The sequence below is a fragment of the Cladophialophora bantiana genome, assembly GCF_000835475.1.
Source record: "Cladophialophora bantiana CBS 173.52 unplaced genomic scaffold supercont1.3, whole genome shotgun sequence".
Taxonomy (NCBI): Eukaryota; Fungi; Ascomycota; class Eurotiomycetes; order Chaetothyriales; family Herpotrichiellaceae; genus Cladophialophora; species Cladophialophora bantiana.
Genome location: NW_015971577.1, coordinates 2,403,193 through 2,423,184, shown reverse-complemented (window position 1 = coordinate 2,423,184; position 19,992 = coordinate 2,403,193). Strand labels below are relative to the sequence as shown.

Here is a 19,992-nt window from a genome sequence, read left to right as displayed (position 1 = left end):
ACTCGCATGAGAGCTGGCCATGTATCGCGCGCCGCCTTGGTCTGCGACAGCGAGAGATCCTCACCTATGGGAATTTGTCATTTCTAGATACACACACTCGCAACACCCAATATGCTTGCCGGACCACAAGGCTGATTATCGCTGTTCATCTAATGGCCTTGCTGCGGTGCTCGACACGTATGGCCGACCGACCAACCCGCCCATATCACTCATAACATTTGCACTTCATTTCCACTTGCGCCAAAACACCATATGACCACACCAAAGAAGTAGTCCAGTCCAGTCGTATCAACTCACGCCACCAATGCTGGATGGAAGGCATTCGAAGGGGAAAAGGATCATGATCCGAGGTTTGCAGTAACATCCTCCTCGTCGAACCCTGCCAAACCGCCATCATCGTAATCATCAAAGGCCAAGCCGGCATCGCGACATCTGGACTGCCACTTGCTTGCATCAGCCCAAGCAGTTCGTGCAGACTCCTTCATCCGATCAAGGCGACTGGTGAGTTCTTTGATGGTGATCTCAAATGTGGCGCGCTCGTTATCAATCTTGTTCTTCTCGTTCATGAGCTCTTGGATGTACTCATACGTGCGCTGGAGGATCGCGCCCTTGTTCTTCTCGGTGCCGGGGACGATCTTGGCAATGTTTTCAATGCCTTCATTGATGACCTCACGGCGACGACGTTCCACTATCAGCACCAAAGTCAGCCAATACGACTCTGCGCAACATGGTTTTGTAGACATATCATACCTTCTTTGTGGTTGTCCTTGCGCAATTGATGCCACTCTGCACTTCCGACAGCAGGCTTTGGGCCGTTGTTGGTGGTGTTGCCACCGCGAGCGTCAGCGAGAGCTTGCGCAGAACTCATGGGATGAGCTGGTACGGTGGGGCTGGCGTCGTCAAAGGTGAAAGGAAGACCCGCCCCCCCATCGTTCGGATGGGTTGGTTCAGGATAGGAGGACGGATTCACGCCTGGGGCAGCAAGGGCAGCTTGAGCAGTACGAGCATTATCGTCCACCAGCATTCCTTCACTTTGCAACAACAGACCGAAGGTGGTAGCATCGTGCTCGCCGTTCGTATTTGGCATTTTAGCCTCACGTCCGACGTCCTGGTCTCCAACTCCCCTCTTGCGCTTGTTGGTGGTATTACCAGCAGTTGAGGCAACAGATTGATTCGCCATGACAGACTTATTGTGGTGAGAACCGTGCCCCAGAGATGCTGAGATCGAACTATTTATTCTCTGGCAATCAGGCGCAGACCCGAGAAACCGCGTCTCGCCGGTGAGGAGAGGGCAGCAAGGCGAAGTTCAGGTAGGCGACGAGGTTGAATGTGGAGATGGGACCGTGAGTAGCTAGAATCGCAGGGTCAGCCATGGTCAACGAACGTTGCCTGGGTCTTCCAGGGTGAAATAGGTCAAGAAAAAGAGCGGAAAGGGAATGAGGTAGAGAGATGGTGTGTTGCGACGAGTTGTCACATGAGGATTGCATTTGCGGGCTAAGGATGGACGGAGTGGGTAGGATTTGGCGGGTGGTGAAATGGGAGCGCGTCCTGGGTGTCGGTGGTCTCGCAGCTCGCAGTGAAGCTTCAAGTTGCTCTCACTTCGAGTCGCGGGGCACCAGAACCGAGGGCGCGCCGACTTGTTCGAGACGCGCTGAGATAGCCATCAAAGGTGCGAGATGCACAGGGCTCTCGAAGGCCGTCACAACGACATCATCACGATGAAGCTGCGTCAACCCGCAGTGCAGCGCAGATTGGGAAGCGGGACTGGAACTTGTTGAAGGAAGCAGATCAGGTGCCATCAGGTGACTTGAAGTTGAACTTACCACTGTTGAGCTGAAATCACAGTCGCAAGACTGTGAACCGCGCTGTTTTTGGAGACGAATTTGATTTCCACAAAGAGACGACACGGCCCAAGAGGAGCCGCAGGTTGCGAAGAGGAGAAGAGTTGTGGTTGAGGCAGTAGAAATGAAATCACAGCATTTCAGGTTCAGATGCTCGAGTCTCGTTCTAGAGGAAACAACGACAAGCGACGGGCGGCGCCGTCACGGGGGAAGATGCGGTTCATGTGACACTGTGTCATAAAAGCAGCGGGATGCCCGGAACCGCCTAGCGCCGGCCAAAGGTTCCTTCCGGGGCTTGGCAGCCTGGAAAAACAGCCACGTGATGCCAAAGCAATATACAGGGGGTGCTGGGAAAGGCTCTCTGTTCCGTCTGACTGTATCTCGTGATGAGGACAATGGGGGTAATGGAGGGTCAGCTATGGCCAGCCTCAGAGGGTCATGGAACATTAGTACTGCCCATTTACCCCCCTTCTCAAAACCGTGTCTTCCGCCAGCCGGACAGGACAGTCTCTGAACAAGTCTCTTGGGCCTTCTGTCGTTTTGACACCTTTGTCTACAGTATCTGCCCTGGTTTATCTCGGACTCTCCCGGATCTGACAGCGGCAAGACATGGGATATCACAAACAACATCCCTTCCAAAAAGCGGTCGTCTTTCGTCTGGCATCTCTTTTGGCCCGACAGCCTCAGGAAAGAGGAAGGGTTCAGGCCTCTGGCACTTCGGTCGCATCGTCGGCGGTAGCCCCTGTCGGGTCCGTGACCTGTTTGACAGAGACCGAGTAGACTGGGGGACTGTCTGTGTCCACCATCAGGACCCCTTCCTGTGCCCTACCAAGGATATCCCAGATCCTGATCTGTCCATCCTTCGTCATGCCCATTACACAGCTGCTGCCCGCGTACCTCACATCGCCAATCCGCGGACTGATGCCTTCCTCGCCTGTCCGGTTAGCGCAAACAACAAACGTCTCGGACTGAGCGCCTTGCGGACCAAATAGAGGAGTGAGCCTGTCGATCCAGTAGTTGAGGGTGTCCTGATCCGGGGCCATCACCTGACTCGACAACTCCTCGGCATTCAGCCTCGTTATCCAAGCCATGCTAATGACAACCACCTTTGCACGAGCCTCGCGCGCGTGATTGCCAAATTCATATGCCGTCCACGGAGCCTCGAATCGATACGGGTTAATGTCCATGCAGATTCCCGCTGCCGCCTTGATCTGCTGACCTTTGCCGCCAATCGGCAATACACCCGCCCAAAACCCCTGGCCCTCTTGAGCCCATGTTTCATCCGTGTAGTAGAGGAAGGATTTGCGGTAGTGGGCGACAACGTCCCCTGTAGAGCTGACAAAAACAAGCGAGTTGTAGGCGATTTTCCCTGTTTCCTCTGTGGTGATGTGCCGGTCGAAGATGGTGTTGAAGTTGCCTTCCTCGGCGGCCTCCGGGTATCCTACCGCCACGGTGCATTTCAGTCGTTTGGCGGTGCGGGCCGCCCATCGAGTCGAAGGTCCTGCCGCCGTTGGCTCGAGAAATGGTGCTATGGCTGCTAGCGATGGGTGATTGTACCCTGCCACCACGAGTTAGCCCCCAACAGCGTAGGCTGTGCAGAATCACGACGCCTATCCTTCTGCCAACCGAGGGTCCATGACGGCAAACCTCTCCAGGACACTATCATGCTTTGGAATACGGTGTCTACTTCTGGTGCTTCTGAATGACTCACCAGTGAATGCAAGTTCCGGAAGTACCAGTAAGTCGATGCCGTCCAGAAGACCCTCCCTCTCCTCTCTCATGAGCAGACTTTCCGCTCGACTGAAGTTCGCCGCGACCTCTCCCAGCTTGGGGGAGAACTGTAGCGTCGCGATCTTCATGTTAGCAATGAGGGCAACAACATCTCAACCAAAATGCCCAAAAATTGGAGTGCTGGTCACGACAAGGGGCATGCTGTGGCGTAGGGTAGCCAATTCCTTATTTTGTCGCCACGATTAATTCCAACCCCCGGCGAAACTGACGGGAAAGGGTGTCAATGCTGAGAGATGTGACCAGCAAGGAAAATCCTTGCGCCAAAAGTAACTGAGAAACGGTACATAGTAGTTGATAAATCAGAAATTCGGCCAGAATTGGGGTCGGGGTGACTACGGCGGAGCATGGGACAGTCACTTGACAATACGGAGTAAAGGCATGTGATGCACTGCAAGAACGAGTCTCTGTACTGGGTAGTCAATGGCCAATTCCTCATCCGATCGCACCAATTGTGAGATGGCCCATTTGAACCATAATAATGCTGATCTGGTATATGTAATATCCCATTCTTTTCATAAATGAGGCACCAGCCTTGTGCTGCCGCAGGATACACCTCAGGCAGGCTTTGCCCCCTCTTCCCCAGGAGGATTCTCCTTCCTCCGCCTCTCCCTTTCCCGTTTTCTATCTAATAACCGATTCAGCTTCTTGGCCACATTAAACACACCTCCCGTTCCTGCACCACATGCAGCGCACGAAGGATCTTTTCGGTACCGTCTCAAGGCGCATGCTTCGCAGAAGTAATGGCCGCATTTCGTGACAATCGGGTTGGTATATGACTTTTTGCAGATAATGCAGGCAAATGGTATGCTCTCAAGGAGCTTTTCCTCATCTTCGTCATCCTCCGTAGATTGACCGTTGCGATTCGCAGATGCCATGATTTTCCCGGACGGGTTCTTTCCTTTGGTACTGATTTCCCAATCTCGATCAAGTTGCCATCCTTGCTTGTAGTCCTCGCGTGCATGGAGGAACTTACAGTTGTCACCGAACCCACAGAATCCGGTCTGCTTGTAATCCTTACACACATCGGGGGCAAAATCTGTGACAGTGATCGTCCTCACATTGGTTGAGGATTTGACGGGTCCGACCTGTTTCGCGGTACGATCTGGATTTTTCTGTATAAATGACTGATAATTTGCAGCACCTTTGTACGTCCCATCGGGAGTCGCCATATCTGTCGTCCTGGAGGGTGGTTTCTCAGATTGCTTGTCGCCATCTTCCTCGTACCAATTCGACGCTTTGGTGGCGTCGTCCCTGTTCGTTGGAACGATTATGGGCGTTGCTGAAGATTCTTCGGCTGGCTTCTCGCGAGGTGCAGTATTGACCTTTGACGATGCGGTGACACCGACATTTTTGCGTCTCCGCTTGACTTCTCTTCCCTCCTCGTCTTCAAAGGATGAAAAGCCTGAATCCGAATCGTCGTCTTGTGGAGGAGTCGCGGCTCGCTTTCGAATGGTCGACTTGGTTTTAGGATTTCGCTTTTTGAATGTGACCTGCGGTGTCTCAACCGCAGATTGTGGGTCCTCCATCGTGGTTATATGACAGAACCAAAGGGATCGGCTTGAGCAAGAAGAGACACCAGCTCAGGCTATAAAGCGCACAAACATCAAGCGAGGATTCTGGAAGCTGCGCAGGCTGTGGCGCAGGCGGTTTTCTCGAGACGTTGCTTGCATAAGTCAAGCACTTGATCGACGGCGCTAAACTTTATTTTCTCTCGCCACAGTTTCCGTCTGTGGATGACTACCTACGTTCTCCAACTCGGTCTCCAATCTGTATTGAGCTGCGCGCATTCAGAAGCAGCAGGTCGAGACACAAAAACAATATGCCGCAGATCTCACCCCCGACCCTTCTGTTCTTTTCTACGATGTTATTCAATTTCACGTTGCGTTGAACATACATATCCCTCCATTGGGCGGCCCGTCACCTCGCGCCTGGGCCATGGTCGACCATGCAGACCTGGGTCAGCAAGCTGGAACTTCTGGAGATGCGTCTCCAAACCACAATTCGACCACAGAGGAGCGCAATCGACGGAAGATGGTCACCTTCAAGGTCACCCATATCCTTCTTACCCTCTTTTTATTATGGTTGATGTAAGTCTCGTCGGCCTCTCCGTGACCCTCGCCCACAAGTCGCAGTCTGACAGAGTTAGGATTGTACACATCGTTGGCATTCTCTTCTTTGCTAAAGGCTTTCTTCTCACCAGACTCGTGTTGGACAACAAATCCGAATGTCGAGTACTTCCGTCTGACCAACCTTCTCGAGAAACTAACGGATGCTGGCATCCAAAGTCATTCGACCGGGCTGTCATCATAATAATTGACGCTTTACGATATGATTTCACCATTCCTTCCCACCGTTTCTGTACCGAACCTCAGAAAAAGTTTTATCTCGACAATTTGCCAATTCTACACGAGACCGCCGTTTCCTACCCTGCCAATGCAATCCTGCTTCCATTTATCGCCGATCCTCCAACCAGCACCCTCCAACGTTTGAAGGGTCTGACAACTGGCACTCTTCCTACCTTTATAGATATTGGTTCAAATTTTGCCGGTACGGCTATCGAAGAAGATAATATCGTTTCTCAATTAAAAGATGCCGGAAAGACAATTGTACAACTTGGAGATGATACATGGCATTCTCTGTTTCCTGGATATTTTGATCCAAACATGACACAACCGTATGACTCTTTCAATGTGTGGGACCTGCATACCGTCGACAATGGGGTTATCGAACATGTTATGCCTTTGCTTGACCAGTTGTCGGTGCAGTGGGATGTCATCTTCGGTCATTTCCTTGGAGTCGATCACGCAGGTCACCGGTACGGTCCAGATCATCCCGCGATGGCTGAAAAACTCCGCCAGATGGATGATGTTATTCGACAAATGATGGAGAAGATCGACGACAAAACATTGCTCGTGATCATGGGCGACCATGGCATGGACACTAAAGGGGACCATGGTGGAGAGTCCGACGACGAAATTGAAGCCGCCCTTTGGATGTATTCCAAAAAACCTCGTTTCGGAAGAATCGACGGTGCCAGCGCCCTGCCTCCAGCCACAGCAAAGGAGCGGCCAGTCGGCCAAATTGATCTAGTTTCAACTCTTTCAATCTTGCTCGGTCTCCCCATCCCATTTAATAACCTCGGCAAGCCAATTGCTGAAGCCTTTGCAGGGGCGGGGACGACAGACTGGGAAAATTTGGCCAAAGTGGAGCAACTGGCACAGAGGCAGATCTCAAGATATCAAAAATATTACACCCGCTCGCGGGATTTGGGTCTGCCGGATGAAGCGTACGCGAACCAAAATCAGTATGTGATCGACTCAACAGAGGCTACAGCACATGGCAAGTGGATGGAAGCGCATTACGCCATCGTCAACTGGCATAGAGAGGTGATTTCCATGTACAGACAATTGTGGGCCAATTTCAACTTGAAAGATATGTTGCTGGGTGTTCTGCTTTCCGGCCTCGGACTCGGCCTTCTGTTCCTATTTTCCTGCTTCTTGGAAGGAGATAAAGCTGGACAGGCTGCACATCTGACCAAAAGCGCCGGACTGGGTTCAGCTACGGGTGCTGCTGTTGGCGGGCTGATTGGATTTCTCTGGCCCGCATACTACACTGTTGTGACCGGTCTCATATTTGGAGCCGCCATCGGTGGCATCTTTGCCGCTTGCTCCTGGTCTTGTCGACACCTTTTCGCTCCAAAGTCGTACCTACCAACTGCATGGGGATGGTTGTCCTTTACCTTCTGCGTGGCACAATCGGCGGGGTTCGCATCGAATTCCTACACCATTCACGAAGACACCATCCTCCTCTTTTTCCTGAGTTCGTTTGGGATTGCGTCTTTAGTGTCTTCGTTACGACAAGCATCCACACCTGATCGAGTACTAGGCACATATCAATCGGTGGTGTTCATACTCCTCACTCGAGCCGCATCATTCTCACGCCTGTGTCGGGAAGAGCAGATGCCAGGTTGTCGTTCAAGCTTTTATGCTTCCGCAAACTCATCAACTTCGGCGCCATGGCAGCTTCTCATTCCCTACACCGTGGCTCTGATCATACCGGAGATCATCAAGGCATTCTACAAGGGCACTGCATCGTATGCCGGATCGGCCGGCTTTTGGATCGGCTTCAGTGTGCGCATGGGCTTGTTGCTCATTGCTGCCTATTGGACGATAGACGCTGCGGACAATGGCGACTGGCTGCTGGAGCGATTCTCATCAGCAACGCTCAAGACAGCCAACATCACCCTGGCCAGGTGTGCCCTGGCGGTCGCGATTCCTATTGGGATAGGTACCTTTGTGTGGGCGAAGCCCTGCATCGACATCTCGATTACCGAACCGACAACTGCCGCAGAAGGATCTGGCGCCCGTGGTCGGCCACAGTTGGCGGTATTCGGTTATGCCAACGTGTTTGGCAGCCGTTATTTTGTTATGATTCCGATTCTCGTCCTCACAGTTTCACTCCTTCTGCCACCTATGGGTCAGTTTTCTATCGCCGTTCTGACCTGGCAGATTCTATGCCTGCTTGAAATCCTGGATACCAACGGGCTCATTATTACCTCGACGCGCAAATCCAGCATTGGACCAACTATGCTCGCGATCCTGGGGTCCTACCATTTCTTCAAGACCGGCCATCAGGCGACTTTGGCGTCAATTCAATGGAACTCGGCCTTCGTTCCGTTGCGCACGATTCAATATCCTTGGTCGCCGCTTCTTGTCGTGCTCAATACCTTTGGGGCTCAGATCATCTGCGCAGCAGCTGTGCCGTTGACAGTTCTCTGGAAGAGGCCGATCGACAAGGCAGGTTTACGTGGGTTGTGGAACGACGTGCTCAGGGCTTGTCTTACGCATGCTCTGTACTATGCGACAATTCAGCTTGCGACGACACTGTGGGCCGGGCACCTACGACGGCATCTGATGTTGTACAGAGTGTTCATGCCTCGATATCTGATGGCCAACGGGGTGCTGCTCGTTGTGGATGTGGTGCTGGCTCTCGTAGCCTTAGCCAGCGTCAGGGTTGTCGGGCTCAGTGTTGGGGAGGTGTTTGGCTATTGAACCCGCCTCCGTCCCTAGCCTGGTGGAGGATGGCGGATCTGCAGGAGCCAAGAGAGCGCGAGCCCACTAGCCGCCGAGCAGCTAAGGTCCTCAGTTAGTCAGTCACTCTGTATATGGCAAACGTGCGAAACTCCAGGCAGCCGCAAGCCTCGACGCACAGCAAGGTACAAGCCAACTAGGAGAAGTCTGTGTTAGTCACGCGATCCATGGAAAAAGAAAAGAGAAAAGCTGAGTCAGTGGGAGGAGTTGTGTTCCCCTCCATGCCACAACCCTCTGGATCCTCCAGCTGCTGTGACTTCCGAAAGCGAAGAATGGGGCATACGAGCACCCAACAAGTCTACTGTCCTTACGTCATCAGCCAATCTGCTAATGCAACATTTCACACGGCTGCTGGCGATGCTCGTTTTTCTCTCCAGTTGAGCAGAAGATCTCGCCGTATATTAAGCTGCTGCGCTTGATTGCTGCAAATTTTCACTTCTCCTTCTTTTTCTTCTTCTCTGCAGACTCGGTCTTGAGATCCCCTCAGATCTCTCTTTCACTTTCTCCCAAGCAGCACGTCTCATAAAGCCACTCTCCTACGCCCCTCCGACATACTCATCTCTGTACCTCGTACCCCGCATCCATTGAGCAGCTCCCCTCCGTCCCGCCAACTACCAACATGCCCATCACGGTCCCCTCCTCTACCTCCCTTCACGACCTCTTCAGCCTCAAGGGCAAGGTCATCATCGTTACCGGTGCCTCCGGGCCCACCGGCATTGGTACCGAAGCCGCTCGAGGATGTGCGGAAATGGGTGCCGATGTGGCCATTACATACTCGACTCGCCCTCAAGGAGGTGAGAAGAACGCCAAAGAGCTCCAAGAGAAGTACGGCGTCAAATCCAAGGCCTACAAGTGCAATGTGAGCAACTACGAAGAGGTGGAGAAGCTGGTCCAGGATGTCATCAGGGACTTTGGCAAGGTTGATGTCTTTATCGCCAACGCCGGTCGGACCGCCGACAGCGGTATCCTTGATGCCTCTGTCGAAAAGTGGAATGAGGTCATCCAAACCGACTTGAACGGTGTCTTCCACTGTGCCCGAGCCGTCGGTCTGCATTTCAGGGAGCGCAAGACCGGCAGCTTCATCATCACCGCATCCATGTCCGGTCACATTGCCAACTATCCTCAAGAACAGGTCAGTCCCTCTGATTTGTTTTCCATGGGTGCGATTCGCGTGAGATATATCTAACCATTCATGCAGACCTCCTACAATGTTGCCAAAGCCGGCTGCATCCACATGGCACGCTCCCTGGCCAACGAATGGCGAGACTTTGCCCGTGTGAACTCGATCTCTCCCGGCTACATTGACACTGGTCTCTCGGACTTTGTTCCTCAGGATATCCAACAACTGTGGCACAGCATGATCCCCATGGGCCGTGATGGCAAGGCGACCGAGCTCAAGGGAGCCTATGTCTACCTCGCAAGCGATGCGAGCTCCTACACCACCGGCACTGATATTATCATTGACGGCGGATATTGTGCCCGATAAATGCACAATTGTCACGAGAACCAATCCGAAAGTTGGTCAGCGAGGCAAGTTGGAAAGGCCCGCAAATCTGAATCACAAGTGAGTCGAGAAGTTAGCGTCAGCAGCCACCTGCAAGATGAAGCCGTCCTTGTAAGAGGAGAGGGAGGGGCACTGACATGTGGACAAGGCTGAACTAAAACATTCCCATTCAGGGGCAAAATAATTACGAAAGGCCTTCGCGAGCCAGAAGAAAATCTATGCCAAACGGACAACAAAACTAGCAGCATTTGGCTCTTTTTTTCTAATCCTTTGGGCTTTGCTTTTCTCTCTTTATCATTCCTTCCCTCGACGTCCTCTTTCAACCTCTTCTCGCAATTTCCATTATCGAGATTCTTCTGCTCCTTTACCCAACGCAACATCCACTCGGTGACCGAACCTCTTGGATCCTCGCGTCTCCACCCAACAGTTCAACATGTGAAGAAGTGCCGCTCCTTCGCTACCAGCGTGCCTATCTATCCGAGAGTAGGTTAGTTTTGTGCATACCATTGAGCCAAATCAAGTGAACCAGAAACCAAGCATCTGCCATTGCCTGCATATTCATTATTTTCCTGTGCTCCAGAAACGCTCCATCCATTCTTGTCATTGTCCTCAACGCTGACTATGCGGCCGGCTTCCTTTCGGCCCCTCAGACAACCAACATACATTGCACGGTTCCCCATCTTCACGTACGTATTTCATTTTCCCTTGCTCTTCATGTCGTGTGCCCCCTTCTGTCTCTCACCCCCCTTGCAGTTGACCCTCCCCTCCGAGCCACCACACAAACACTTCTGCTACTCACTTGAATGCTTCCTCTCCTCCTTGCGAGCAGCTCTCTCACTGGCGCCTTTGACCAAATGGCCGAGATCACCGACGGGGACATTCAGGGGAAAGTCCACGGCGGCCAATAACTGAGCTGTAAGGAGGTACCAGCCCAGCAGGCAGACCGCGAAGAGCAACCCGCCGGCGGCGTGCTGGCACTCCAAAGACACTGCGGCATTTCCCTCGGCAAGCTTCCAGTACACGGCAGCCATCAGGCCGAACGCTGGGACGAGCGACAGGAAGATGAGCACGAAACAGATGTTGGTCCTCAGAGCGCAGACGAGGTAGATGAAGCAGAGCACGCCCATGTAGATCATGAAGAAGGCGAACGTGTTCGCAAATGTCGGGTTCATGCTGCTGGTCGCTGGCCGGGTTGGGTCGTAAGCAATCGAGGCGTGGTAGAAGGGTGTCAATGTTGCAGCCCAGCTGAGCCAAAAGGCGCCGAATGACCCAAACACCACAAACGGGAACGTGTTGCCCAATATGAACTCGAGGACCGATCCAATGATCATCAACAGGCCTCCGAAGAAGTAATATACGCCGCTACTCCCCGCCCGCAGTGAGATTTGGTCAGATTTCTCTCCTCGGTGACAACAGAGCCGAGACGAAGGAAAAGACTTACACTTCAGCAGCTCCCGAGCCGCCTGATCCTCTCCAACCAAGGAGGATGTTGCAAAGAGGACTGAGAGAGAGCAAGAAGCCACAAAGAGCCCTGCAGGAGAGGAAAGAAAGTAAGTTCTCGGTTTCCAATATGAGTTCCTCCTCCTTTCCCCCTCCACTCCCTTTTTCTCGGCAAATTCGACGGACCATGGGCAACGGATAGGCAGTAAGCAGGTAGGTAGGTACTGGGGCACTGGGTACTCACAGCGGTGTCGGATTCCCGACTGTCGAACGGATATTGTTCGACACCCGGTTCTTTGGGGAGAGGTAGATCTTCTCGAACAGCTCCGGCGTGATCGTCAGGCTCCCTGCGGTGCGTAGCCGACGCAGCGCCGTGTCCCGGTCGTAATTATCGTGGTGCATGTCGTATTCTACGACATCTGGTTTGTGATTGCTCGTGGTGTTGTTGTCGGTGTTGCTGCCGGCCGTTGCTGTGTTGGCCATTTTTTTCCTTTCCCTGCTACGGCCGATGCTGTTGGTTCAATATACGTGTGTCTGCTTTTTGCGTCTTGTTTTTTTTTTCTTTCTTCTGTTGTCCCCTTTGATTTCCTGCCGGAGTCGCTGGGCTCAAGGCTCGTGGCCACGGTCCTCACATGAAAGAAAGAGCTTGTCAGGCCCGGGGAGAACAAGACACACACTCTCTGGGACACGCACAGTTCTTTCGTCAGCACAGCAGCAGTAACAGCAGCGTGATGTCTTATATACGTCTCTATTGTGAATTCGAAGGCAGGCGGGCAGGCCGGTAGCTAGGTTGACCCCGCCTCCCCAGTCCCCATGGCTTCTAAGCAGGAGTTGGGAAACGGTAAGCTTGGATAGGCGGATGAATGAATATCCCTTGCCCGTGCAAATTGGGGTATTGCAACAGAGCAGAGTCCTGTCTTCCTTACAAACGATCTCTCGCTTGATTTCCTCGGACAGATGGAGCTACACACACCTACACACAGGTCCACGTAACTCTTCTTGCCCTTCCCATACACTCGGATGGGTCAATGAAAACAGCGGGAGACAAGACATGGGTGTTACGTGTGTCGTTGGTGGTTGAATTTGCCGTCGTTCAGCGAACTACGCCCGTCCGGGCCGGCGGTGCCTAGAGCAAGTCGGGTACAGAGGGGAGGGGAGGGGATAGGGAGGGGAGAGAAGAATCCTAACTGACCGCGCAGTGACGCAGGTCAGAGCGGACGAGACCAGAGCAGAAGAGAGCCATCACGAAGTCGCCTTGTCTCGACAAGTGCGAGCTCGATCCGCCCGGGTCTCTCTACTCAGTCAATCAGTCAATCAATCAGTATCCGGGCTGGACGCCTTGGTCCGGAAGGCCCACAATGGCACGAAACGAGAATGGCGATGATGCTGTTCGAGTAGCCGGTGTTATGTTTGGAATACTCGTCGTCTCCACTACTACATTGAATAGGAGGAGCTCTAGCCCATGCACGCACTTGAGGTCCAAAATCTACAAGCAAACGAGAGACTGGGGGGAAGAAAACCACCCGTTTGCCCACGTCCTGGACTAACTCTGAATACATCCTCCCGGACGCTGTACGTACGTGGATTGCATTCATTGCCTCCAAGCGAAACCACACACGAACACATGGTATGTAATGTGTACCACAACGATAGCAGGACTCCGACACGGACTCCTCCAATCACCGCATGCATCTCTGATCTACTCTACACGCTGGAGGAGGTCTTACGCTTTTCAGCAGGAGAGCCTGAATTACGGTTCTGAGAACCCACTACATATGTATCATCTTGTTGGAACCCCTGGGTATACTGTCTGGGCAAAGCCGGTAAGTCAAATTCAAAATTCAAAATCGCCCAAGGCCGCCGACGCCCATCCATGGTCGTTGCTACAATCGCCCAGACTCGCTTAGTAGTCAAGGATACTGCGGCAGCGGTTCCGCGATCAGAGCGTTGGCGACGATCTCGTCATCATTGAGATCGAACTCCGAGGGAGGCGGGATAATCCAGACATCATCTTGATCCCCACCGCCGTCATGATCCGATGTACATGCGATTTGATTCAGCCTCCTGCCTCCGGGCCGGAGATCGTTATGATGGTGGTCCTCCTCCTCCGCACAGTAGCAGGCCGGGACAGGATCCGGAGCGGGGATCTTTCTCAGGCGGAATTTGGATCTCTTCTCGCCGTACTGCATCTCGAACTGGGCGTCCAGCGAATGCGACCTGGCGATGTTGTAGGTGGAAAAATCGGCACCAGGGCCAGAGTGGTGGATAGTGTGAGGTCTGTAACTTTTGCTAGGTCGATGGAAACTTCCCCTTCTGGCTGGGGCGGCAGCGGTCCGTTACTGTTGCTGCTGCTGCTGCTGCTGCTGCCGCCTTGATCTGCCGAGAGCTTGGTGGCTGGCTTGGTTGTTCGGGCGGCGAGGGCGAAGTAGAAGCTCTTCTTAGAATAACAGGTAACATGCAAGATCCTGTTCGCACAAAAACCCGCCTCTCCGAGGACGAGCGGTGGCAACCCGCATGAACATGGGTATGCTACACGAGAGGCAATTTGAAAGAACTTGTGATAAGCTTCGCGGGCGGAGGGAATGCGTGCTCGTCGTGGGAGGGGTTTGCTCCTCGTCGAGGCTCGGGTCCAGAACCTGCGGTGTCGAGAAAGTGTGGACCGTCGGAGAAAGCGTGGGCCGTCACTTTCTTGACCGCGTTGAGACCTCTGTTCAACGAGATTGAGGCGCGCCCCGGCTGTGTCAGCTTCACGTAGAGCGAATACTCGACGGAGCAGAGATACGGTCCGCTATAGGCCATGCTCGGAGGCAGTGGGTGCTGTTTGACGCCACCGTAGCCGTTCTTCCACGGATCCTCTGAGGGAAAGCAGTCCTTGTCTTTGGATCCCAACGGGGAGACCACCCTGGACGTGGCACACAGAGGGATCTGAAATGCAACGGCCACAGGTAGTTCCCCTTTTGGTGGGTGTAATGCTTGTTGCCCTGGTGCAGGTTGACGTGTTGGGAGAACAGGCAGCCAACGGACTTGTAGTCCCTGCGCGACTTCGTCATGTCTCCGTACGAGTGAATCAACAGCACACTGGCGCGCCCCGTGAAGGCAATTGTCAGGTCGCCGATCGGCTAGTCGTCGTGGATGACGAGCTTGACGACCCCAAGGACGATGGAGCCTGGTCGAAAAGGCCTCCTATCATCGTTAGAGAGAGAGATTGAGAGAGACATGCCGTTGATGGAAAGTTTGAGATTGTCGAGTCTGATCCAGAGGCTTCGCTCTCATGGTATATAGAGTCGGTGACATTGCTGCGGACAGAAAAGGCCGTGCGTACGTGTGTATGTGTATATATATATGTAGATGCATGCTTAATTGGGACGAGGCTGTCCCCGCTCCATCTGGGAGGGCTTTCAGCGCTATCCGTTCTCGCCGCATAGTTCCAAAACATCTAGAAGCACTTACAACCTATCGCCTTCTCTTCCGTGAAAGGCGGAAAACCTATCATAGACGATTGGTAAGTCTGATATTGTTTGCTCGGGAGGGATGTACAGTGAGTGCCAAACCAACTTCCGCCCGGAGCGTCGTAGCCGCCTCTTCCAGGAGAAGACCGGCCACCACCACCACCACCAACAGACGACCCACGTCCCAAAATCCCAAGAAGCGGCTCCTGATGCCGAAACTGAGACCGAGGCAACTTCAGGCCTGTTACTTTCCCTGCTCCGTTGTTGCAAAGCTGTGACTTCTCTATGATTTGACCCGCTGAACACGAGCTGGGACTGAGATACATACTTACGGTATCTGGTCTAAAGACGCCAAAGAGTCCTGACCGCAGATCCGATCTTGAATCGTTCCGATCGCAAGCGGCGATTCGCGGGATAATAGTGGCTTATGATAAACCAGAGGATCAATAGGTAGGTCTTCTTGCTCCTCCTTTCTTTCCCTTTTTCCCTACCCGTGTAAGAATCCCTTTCACGCGGTCGCCCAGACTCTAACGGGGTCACCAAGCATCAAAAGTTTGCAAGTACGGATAATTCCAATCCGGAATATGAAGTTATTGACGACTTGGAGCCGGACACTTGGACCCTCTCAACGAACATGAGTGTTTCTTCCAAAGGATTCGAGGCGAGAAATGATCTCGAAAAGGGAGGTCTATCCAGCGCCATGGACGAGGAAGAAATCGCAATATCTGGTTATTCACCAAGGGGAGAAGAAGAACCCGACAACTATGACGAAAATGCGGGCCTTTCAGAAATGGCCATGCCGCAGCCTGCGCGTCCAGAGAACCCCGAGCAGGACAACTTGGAAAGAGAAGAACTGACAGCCCGGAGACTGAGTACACGAGGAGGTCGAGGATCCGGCGATGAATACCTCACAGAGCTTAGGGTGCCCTCTATTGTCGGCCACGGCGATGAGAGCGAGGCTAGACCTCCCTGGGGCCCCGTCGAGTCGCCTCCCTCTAGCAGCGAAGAAAAGGAAGACGCTTCCAGGACGAAGAGTCATCCGGCTCTGGTGCCAATGACTGAATTCTACGTGATTGGATACCTCATCTTCTTCGCAATCTTCGGGACTCTAAGTCGACTTGGCGTCGAGGCTATCAACACTTACCCTGATGCTCCTGTGTTGTCGCCCGTGCTCTGGGCCAATGTCGGCGGCTCTCTGATCTTCGGATTCCTTGCCGAAGACCGTCAGCTGTTCAAGGAGGAATGGGGCCCACATCATCCAGACCCCCCTTGGTCTCTCAAGCCTCCCGAAGCTGGTGGACGCCAGAGCGGCAGCGGCAGCAGCATTGCCAACGAAGTCGCCTCTTCAAAGCACAAACACTTGAAAGTCAAGAAGACAATACCTTTGTACATTGGCCTTTCAACCGGTTTTTGCGGCTCTTTCACTTCCTTCTCGACGTTCTTGAGGGACGCCTTCCTGGCCCTGAGCGGACAACTTGGGTCTCTGACTCGCTCCCAGGCACCCAGTCCAAGACACCGCGGGTACGACTTCGAGGCCGTCGTCGCCGTCCTCATCGTGCACGTGGCGTGTTCTCTCGCGGCGTTGAAATTTGGAGCCCACTTGGCACTGGCCACTCAGAGCATGATGCCGACGCTTCCCTTCCGCCGCGCCCGTAAAGTCTTGGACCCGGCCATCGTGATTCTCGGACTGGGGTGCTGGATCGGTGCGATCTTGCTCGCGATATGGCCTCCCAAGGACGCCTGGAGGGGCCAGGTGATATTCTCCCTGATCTTTGCGCCCGTGGGCTGTCTGTTCCGGTTTTACCTGTCAAAACATCTGAACCGGCGCATCCCCTCATTCCCCGTGGGCACCTTCCTGGCCAACATCTCCGGCACTGCCGCTCTAGGGGTGTGCTTCATCGTCCAACGCTTCGGCCATCGCAGCGTGCTCTCCTGCCAGGTCCTCAACGGCATCATGGACGGGTTCAGCGGCTGTGCCACCACCGTGAGCACGTGGGTGGGTGAGCTCGAAACGCTGCGGCGGAAACACGCCCATATCTACGGTGCTTCCAGCGTGGCAGTGGGGCTGAGCATCTTGGTCGTCATCATCGGGAGCCTCTTGTGGAGCGCCGGTTTCGATGTGCCTGCATGCCATATTTGACTGGGGCAGCATTGTCCGAGAAAGACAGAGACAGGAAGAAACGCACCAACACGAAAGGGCAATAGTAAAGAGCGTATTGGAGTTTGCGCCAGGCGATGGGATATATAGCCACAAAGTGCTAGATTTCTTTTTCATAGAGTCCTTGGATAGGCCAACCTATCAGCTTTGACATCCCAGAGCAGAGTACAGAAAAAGAGAAAGTGGGTGTTATGATTAAACAAGCACTATGAAGATTGACTGACTATGAAATCCAAAAGGAAAGAATGTATCATCTCGTTCGCCGCATTAGCCAGTATCATCCAGCTGTGCTGTGCCCATGGTATGTATGTGCCGTGATATTGATTTTCTCACGGGACTTCATCAAAACTCTCCAAACCATAGGTATATGCACCTTCACAAACGACAACTTCATTTGCACGGGGACGGGTATAGAGATGGGTATCCGTTGAGTTCTTCGGTAAAGTTTGGCAGACTGCATGGGAGGCTAGGCAGTGGTTGCGGGCAGTTCGCCCTCGGTGACAGGAGCACGTTGACTGGCGTCGCCGGCTTCCGTGATCCCGTCGGTTTGACCGCGTGAGGCCATCTTCTCTTGGTTGGATGTGCTGTGATTATTGAGCGGGTCGTCGTAGGTTCTCATCTTCAAGCCTAGACGTGAAGGGTCGATGGTCCAGTGGCTGAAGAGGAAGAAAGCACTCGTGATTGGGATCAAGCAACAGTCTAGAATGCCGTAGAAGATGAATTCAGAGTCAGGCGGAATAACGTTTCCACCCTCGGATACACCCCAGCAGATTGGGTAGAGCATCCAGAGCATCCAAACCCAGCCGGCGGTGATGTTGTGAGCAAACGCGACGTCTTTCCCCCGAGCCAGAGCAAACTTTCTTGGCAGCCAGATTAGTTGGTATCCGATGAGAAGCCAGCACCAAATCCAGAAACCATAGTAGCCTTACGATGAAGGGTCAGTGGTTTTTCCTTGGACATCGGTGTCAGAGCTCACCCCATTTGTAGTCTGTCCGAACAACTGCGCCAACGACGGCTAGTATTGCCATAGAGCAGCTGAGGAAACATGTCCAAAAGACCTGGATCCCGGGGACAACCGAAGCAAGAAGGATAGTGGCAGAGAGCAACGGCCAGATCAGAAACCTATTGAGCAGTTAGAAAGCAGAACTCTGGTTCCTTTTTTCAGGTGCATTTGACTAACCAGCCGCAGTAACGAACCCACCAGATCTGACGATTGACGCCGGAAACAAGATGACTGCTTCTGCGCCACTCGACATCAATTGGGACCCAACCAAGGTTCGATGCCATGCTATAGTGTTCGACCATAGCCACAAATGCGACGAGGGAGAGAATGTAGTAGAACAGTCGATTGCAGGCTGGCTTGAGGAAACTAATAGCCAGTATGGCTAGCATAGTAATACCCATGACTGACATGACTGCCCAATACCAGTCTGATCCCCGCGTCGTGATGTGGATATCTACAGTTCTGCCATTGACAATGAAAGGATTCGTGTGAAGAGCACGGTTGCCGCCCATGGTGTTGCTCCTCAGATATAGTCAAGGAGAAGAGATTGTGTGGTGAAAAGGGGCAATTGGAGAGATCAAATGGGCTTGCTCATGAACAGGGCGGATGAGAATAACACAAGCGAGAGGGCATGAAAAACAGGAGGTGAAGGCATGCGTATTATAGATTCGGGAGGCAAGAAGGCTAGGCAGTTTGAAGCCTTATTCGGAAGATGATGAGCATAGGCGGAAATAGTGGAAGCGAAAAGATCATGCGACTTGATCTCGACTGCCAGGGACCAAAGTTGGAGGGAACCCGGAACCAGGATCAACATGGCACATGACGAGCTGAATGGACCCTGGGCCAGTGCCTGTATATTTCTCCACCAGAAAGCCAGTTCAGAGCGGCGTCCTCGAAAAAGGAGAAGACATACAGACATTGTTGGCCGCCAGATCCGCACCGACGTCGAGGATAGCTTCAGCTATTGCCAACCAAGTCTTGTTTGACCATGAAACTTGTAGCTCGCCGATTCAGGGGCGAATTGCCGAGTTTCCAGAGGCGACTGTTATCACATCACCAGTGAAGGAACAGGCGGAGCAAGTTGAAAATTTGAATGCAAGAGCATATATCACTCCGCTCGACTGTACCAGATGAGGTCAATGTCTCGTGGATGCCGATTGATGCTCACTTTGGCATTTCCAGGTTTCCAGGTCAGTACGTTGGAGCCGTAGCCCGGCTATTTGACCATTGGAGTGTAGGATGCGGACAACGTCTCCCATTCTGCAACACTCTTCCATCGAAGAGAAAGAGAACCGGGACAACAGCACAGGGAATTGGAAATTGTGAGGTTCAAGTCAGCTTCACATTGGGCCACTAACTTTTGAGCAGCCATCCGCTGACACGAATGAGGAAGGTGGCGCGGCAGGAACACAAATCGCCAGCCTTGCCAGGGGACAAGGCTCTATCCAGCCTCGCCAGTACGTCGTCCATACTCCCTAAAAGTCCCAATCTAGGTCCCGGCATTTCCGTGGCAAACGAGGGATTGTGAGCGAAAATGGATAGAATACCCGCCTTTCTTCCGGCTGAGATGACAAGTAGATCCCCCAATATTAGGGGTGTCCCGTCTTTTGTACTTTGGTCCGCCTGTTCCGTTCTACCCGTCACTTCCGACCGGGACGTTACAGCCTTGCACACTACATCCTCAGCAGTTGGCCACCATATGTACTGAGAGTACCA

General features: G+C 53.1%; 9 protein-coding genes across 9 annotated transcripts; 3 read left to right on the top strand and 6 right to left on the bottom strand.

Moving 5' to 3' along the window:
* Positions 1-338: 338 nt before the first annotated feature.
* On the bottom strand, positions 339-1,180 carry Z519_02775 (uncharacterized protein; the record flags this gene model as incomplete). The annotated part of the gene is made up of 2 exons (XM_016760531.1): positions 339-688; positions 751-1,180. The coding sequence occupies 2 exons, from the start codon at positions 1,178-1,180 to the stop codon at positions 339-341; spliced, it is 780 nt and encodes a 259-aa protein (XP_016624052.1).
* A 1,362-nt stretch (positions 1,181-2,542) lies between these two features.
* Positions 2,543-3,700, bottom strand: Z519_02774 (uncharacterized protein; the record flags this gene model as incomplete). Its single annotated transcript, XM_016760530.1, has 2 exons — positions 2,543-3,399; positions 3,553-3,700. 2 exons carry the CDS (start codon positions 3,698-3,700, stop codon positions 2,543-2,545), a joined length of 1,005 nt encoding a protein of 334 aa, XP_016624051.1.
* Positions 3,701-4,186: 486 nt separating this feature from the next.
* On the bottom strand, positions 4,187-5,158 carry Z519_02773 (uncharacterized protein; the record flags this gene model as incomplete). Its single annotated transcript, XM_016760529.1, has 1 exon — positions 4,187-5,158. The coding sequence occupies one exon, from the start codon at positions 5,156-5,158 to the stop codon at positions 4,187-4,189; it is 972 nt and encodes a 323-aa protein (XP_016624050.1).
* A 409-nt stretch (positions 5,159-5,567) lies between these two features.
* Positions 5,568-8,683, top strand: Z519_02772 (uncharacterized protein; the record flags this gene model as incomplete). Its single annotated transcript, XM_016760528.1, has 2 exons — positions 5,568-5,719; positions 5,779-8,683. 2 exons carry the CDS (start codon positions 5,568-5,570, stop codon positions 8,681-8,683), a joined length of 3,057 nt encoding a protein of 1,018 aa, XP_016624049.1.
* A 658-nt stretch (positions 8,684-9,341) lies between these two features.
* On the top strand, positions 9,342-10,208 carry Z519_02771 (uncharacterized protein; the record flags this gene model as incomplete). The annotated part of the gene is made up of 2 exons (XM_016760527.1): positions 9,342-9,854; positions 9,921-10,208. 2 exons carry the CDS (start codon positions 9,342-9,344, stop codon positions 10,206-10,208), a joined length of 801 nt encoding a protein of 266 aa, XP_016624048.1.
* Positions 10,209-11,017: 809 nt separating this feature from the next.
* On the bottom strand, positions 11,018-12,149 carry Z519_02770 (uncharacterized protein; the record flags this gene model as incomplete). Its single annotated transcript, XM_016760526.1, has 3 exons — positions 11,018-11,588; positions 11,668-11,757; positions 11,911-12,149. 3 exons carry the CDS (start codon positions 12,147-12,149, stop codon positions 11,018-11,020), a joined length of 900 nt encoding a protein of 299 aa, XP_016624047.1.
* Positions 12,150-13,576: 1,427 nt separating this feature from the next.
* Z519_02769 (uncharacterized protein) lies at positions 13,577-14,465 on the bottom strand (the record flags this gene model as incomplete). Its single annotated transcript, XM_016760525.1, has 2 exons — positions 13,577-13,943; positions 14,200-14,465. 2 exons carry the CDS (start codon positions 14,463-14,465, stop codon positions 13,577-13,579), a joined length of 633 nt encoding a protein of 210 aa, XP_016624046.1.
* Positions 14,466-15,749: 1,284 nt separating this feature from the next.
* On the top strand, positions 15,750-17,255 carry Z519_02768 (uncharacterized protein; the record flags this gene model as incomplete). Its single annotated transcript, XM_016760524.1, has 1 exon — positions 15,750-17,255. One exon carries the CDS (start codon positions 15,750-15,752, stop codon positions 17,253-17,255), a length of 1,506 nt encoding a protein of 501 aa, XP_016624045.1.
* A 484-nt stretch (positions 17,256-17,739) lies between these two features.
* Z519_02767 (uncharacterized protein) lies at positions 17,740-18,788 on the bottom strand (the record flags this gene model as incomplete). Its single annotated transcript, XM_016760523.1, has 3 exons — positions 17,740-18,197; positions 18,250-18,395; positions 18,454-18,788. 3 exons carry the CDS (start codon positions 18,786-18,788, stop codon positions 17,740-17,742), a joined length of 939 nt encoding a protein of 312 aa, XP_016624044.1.
* Between the last annotated feature and the right edge of the window lie 1,204 nt (positions 18,789-19,992).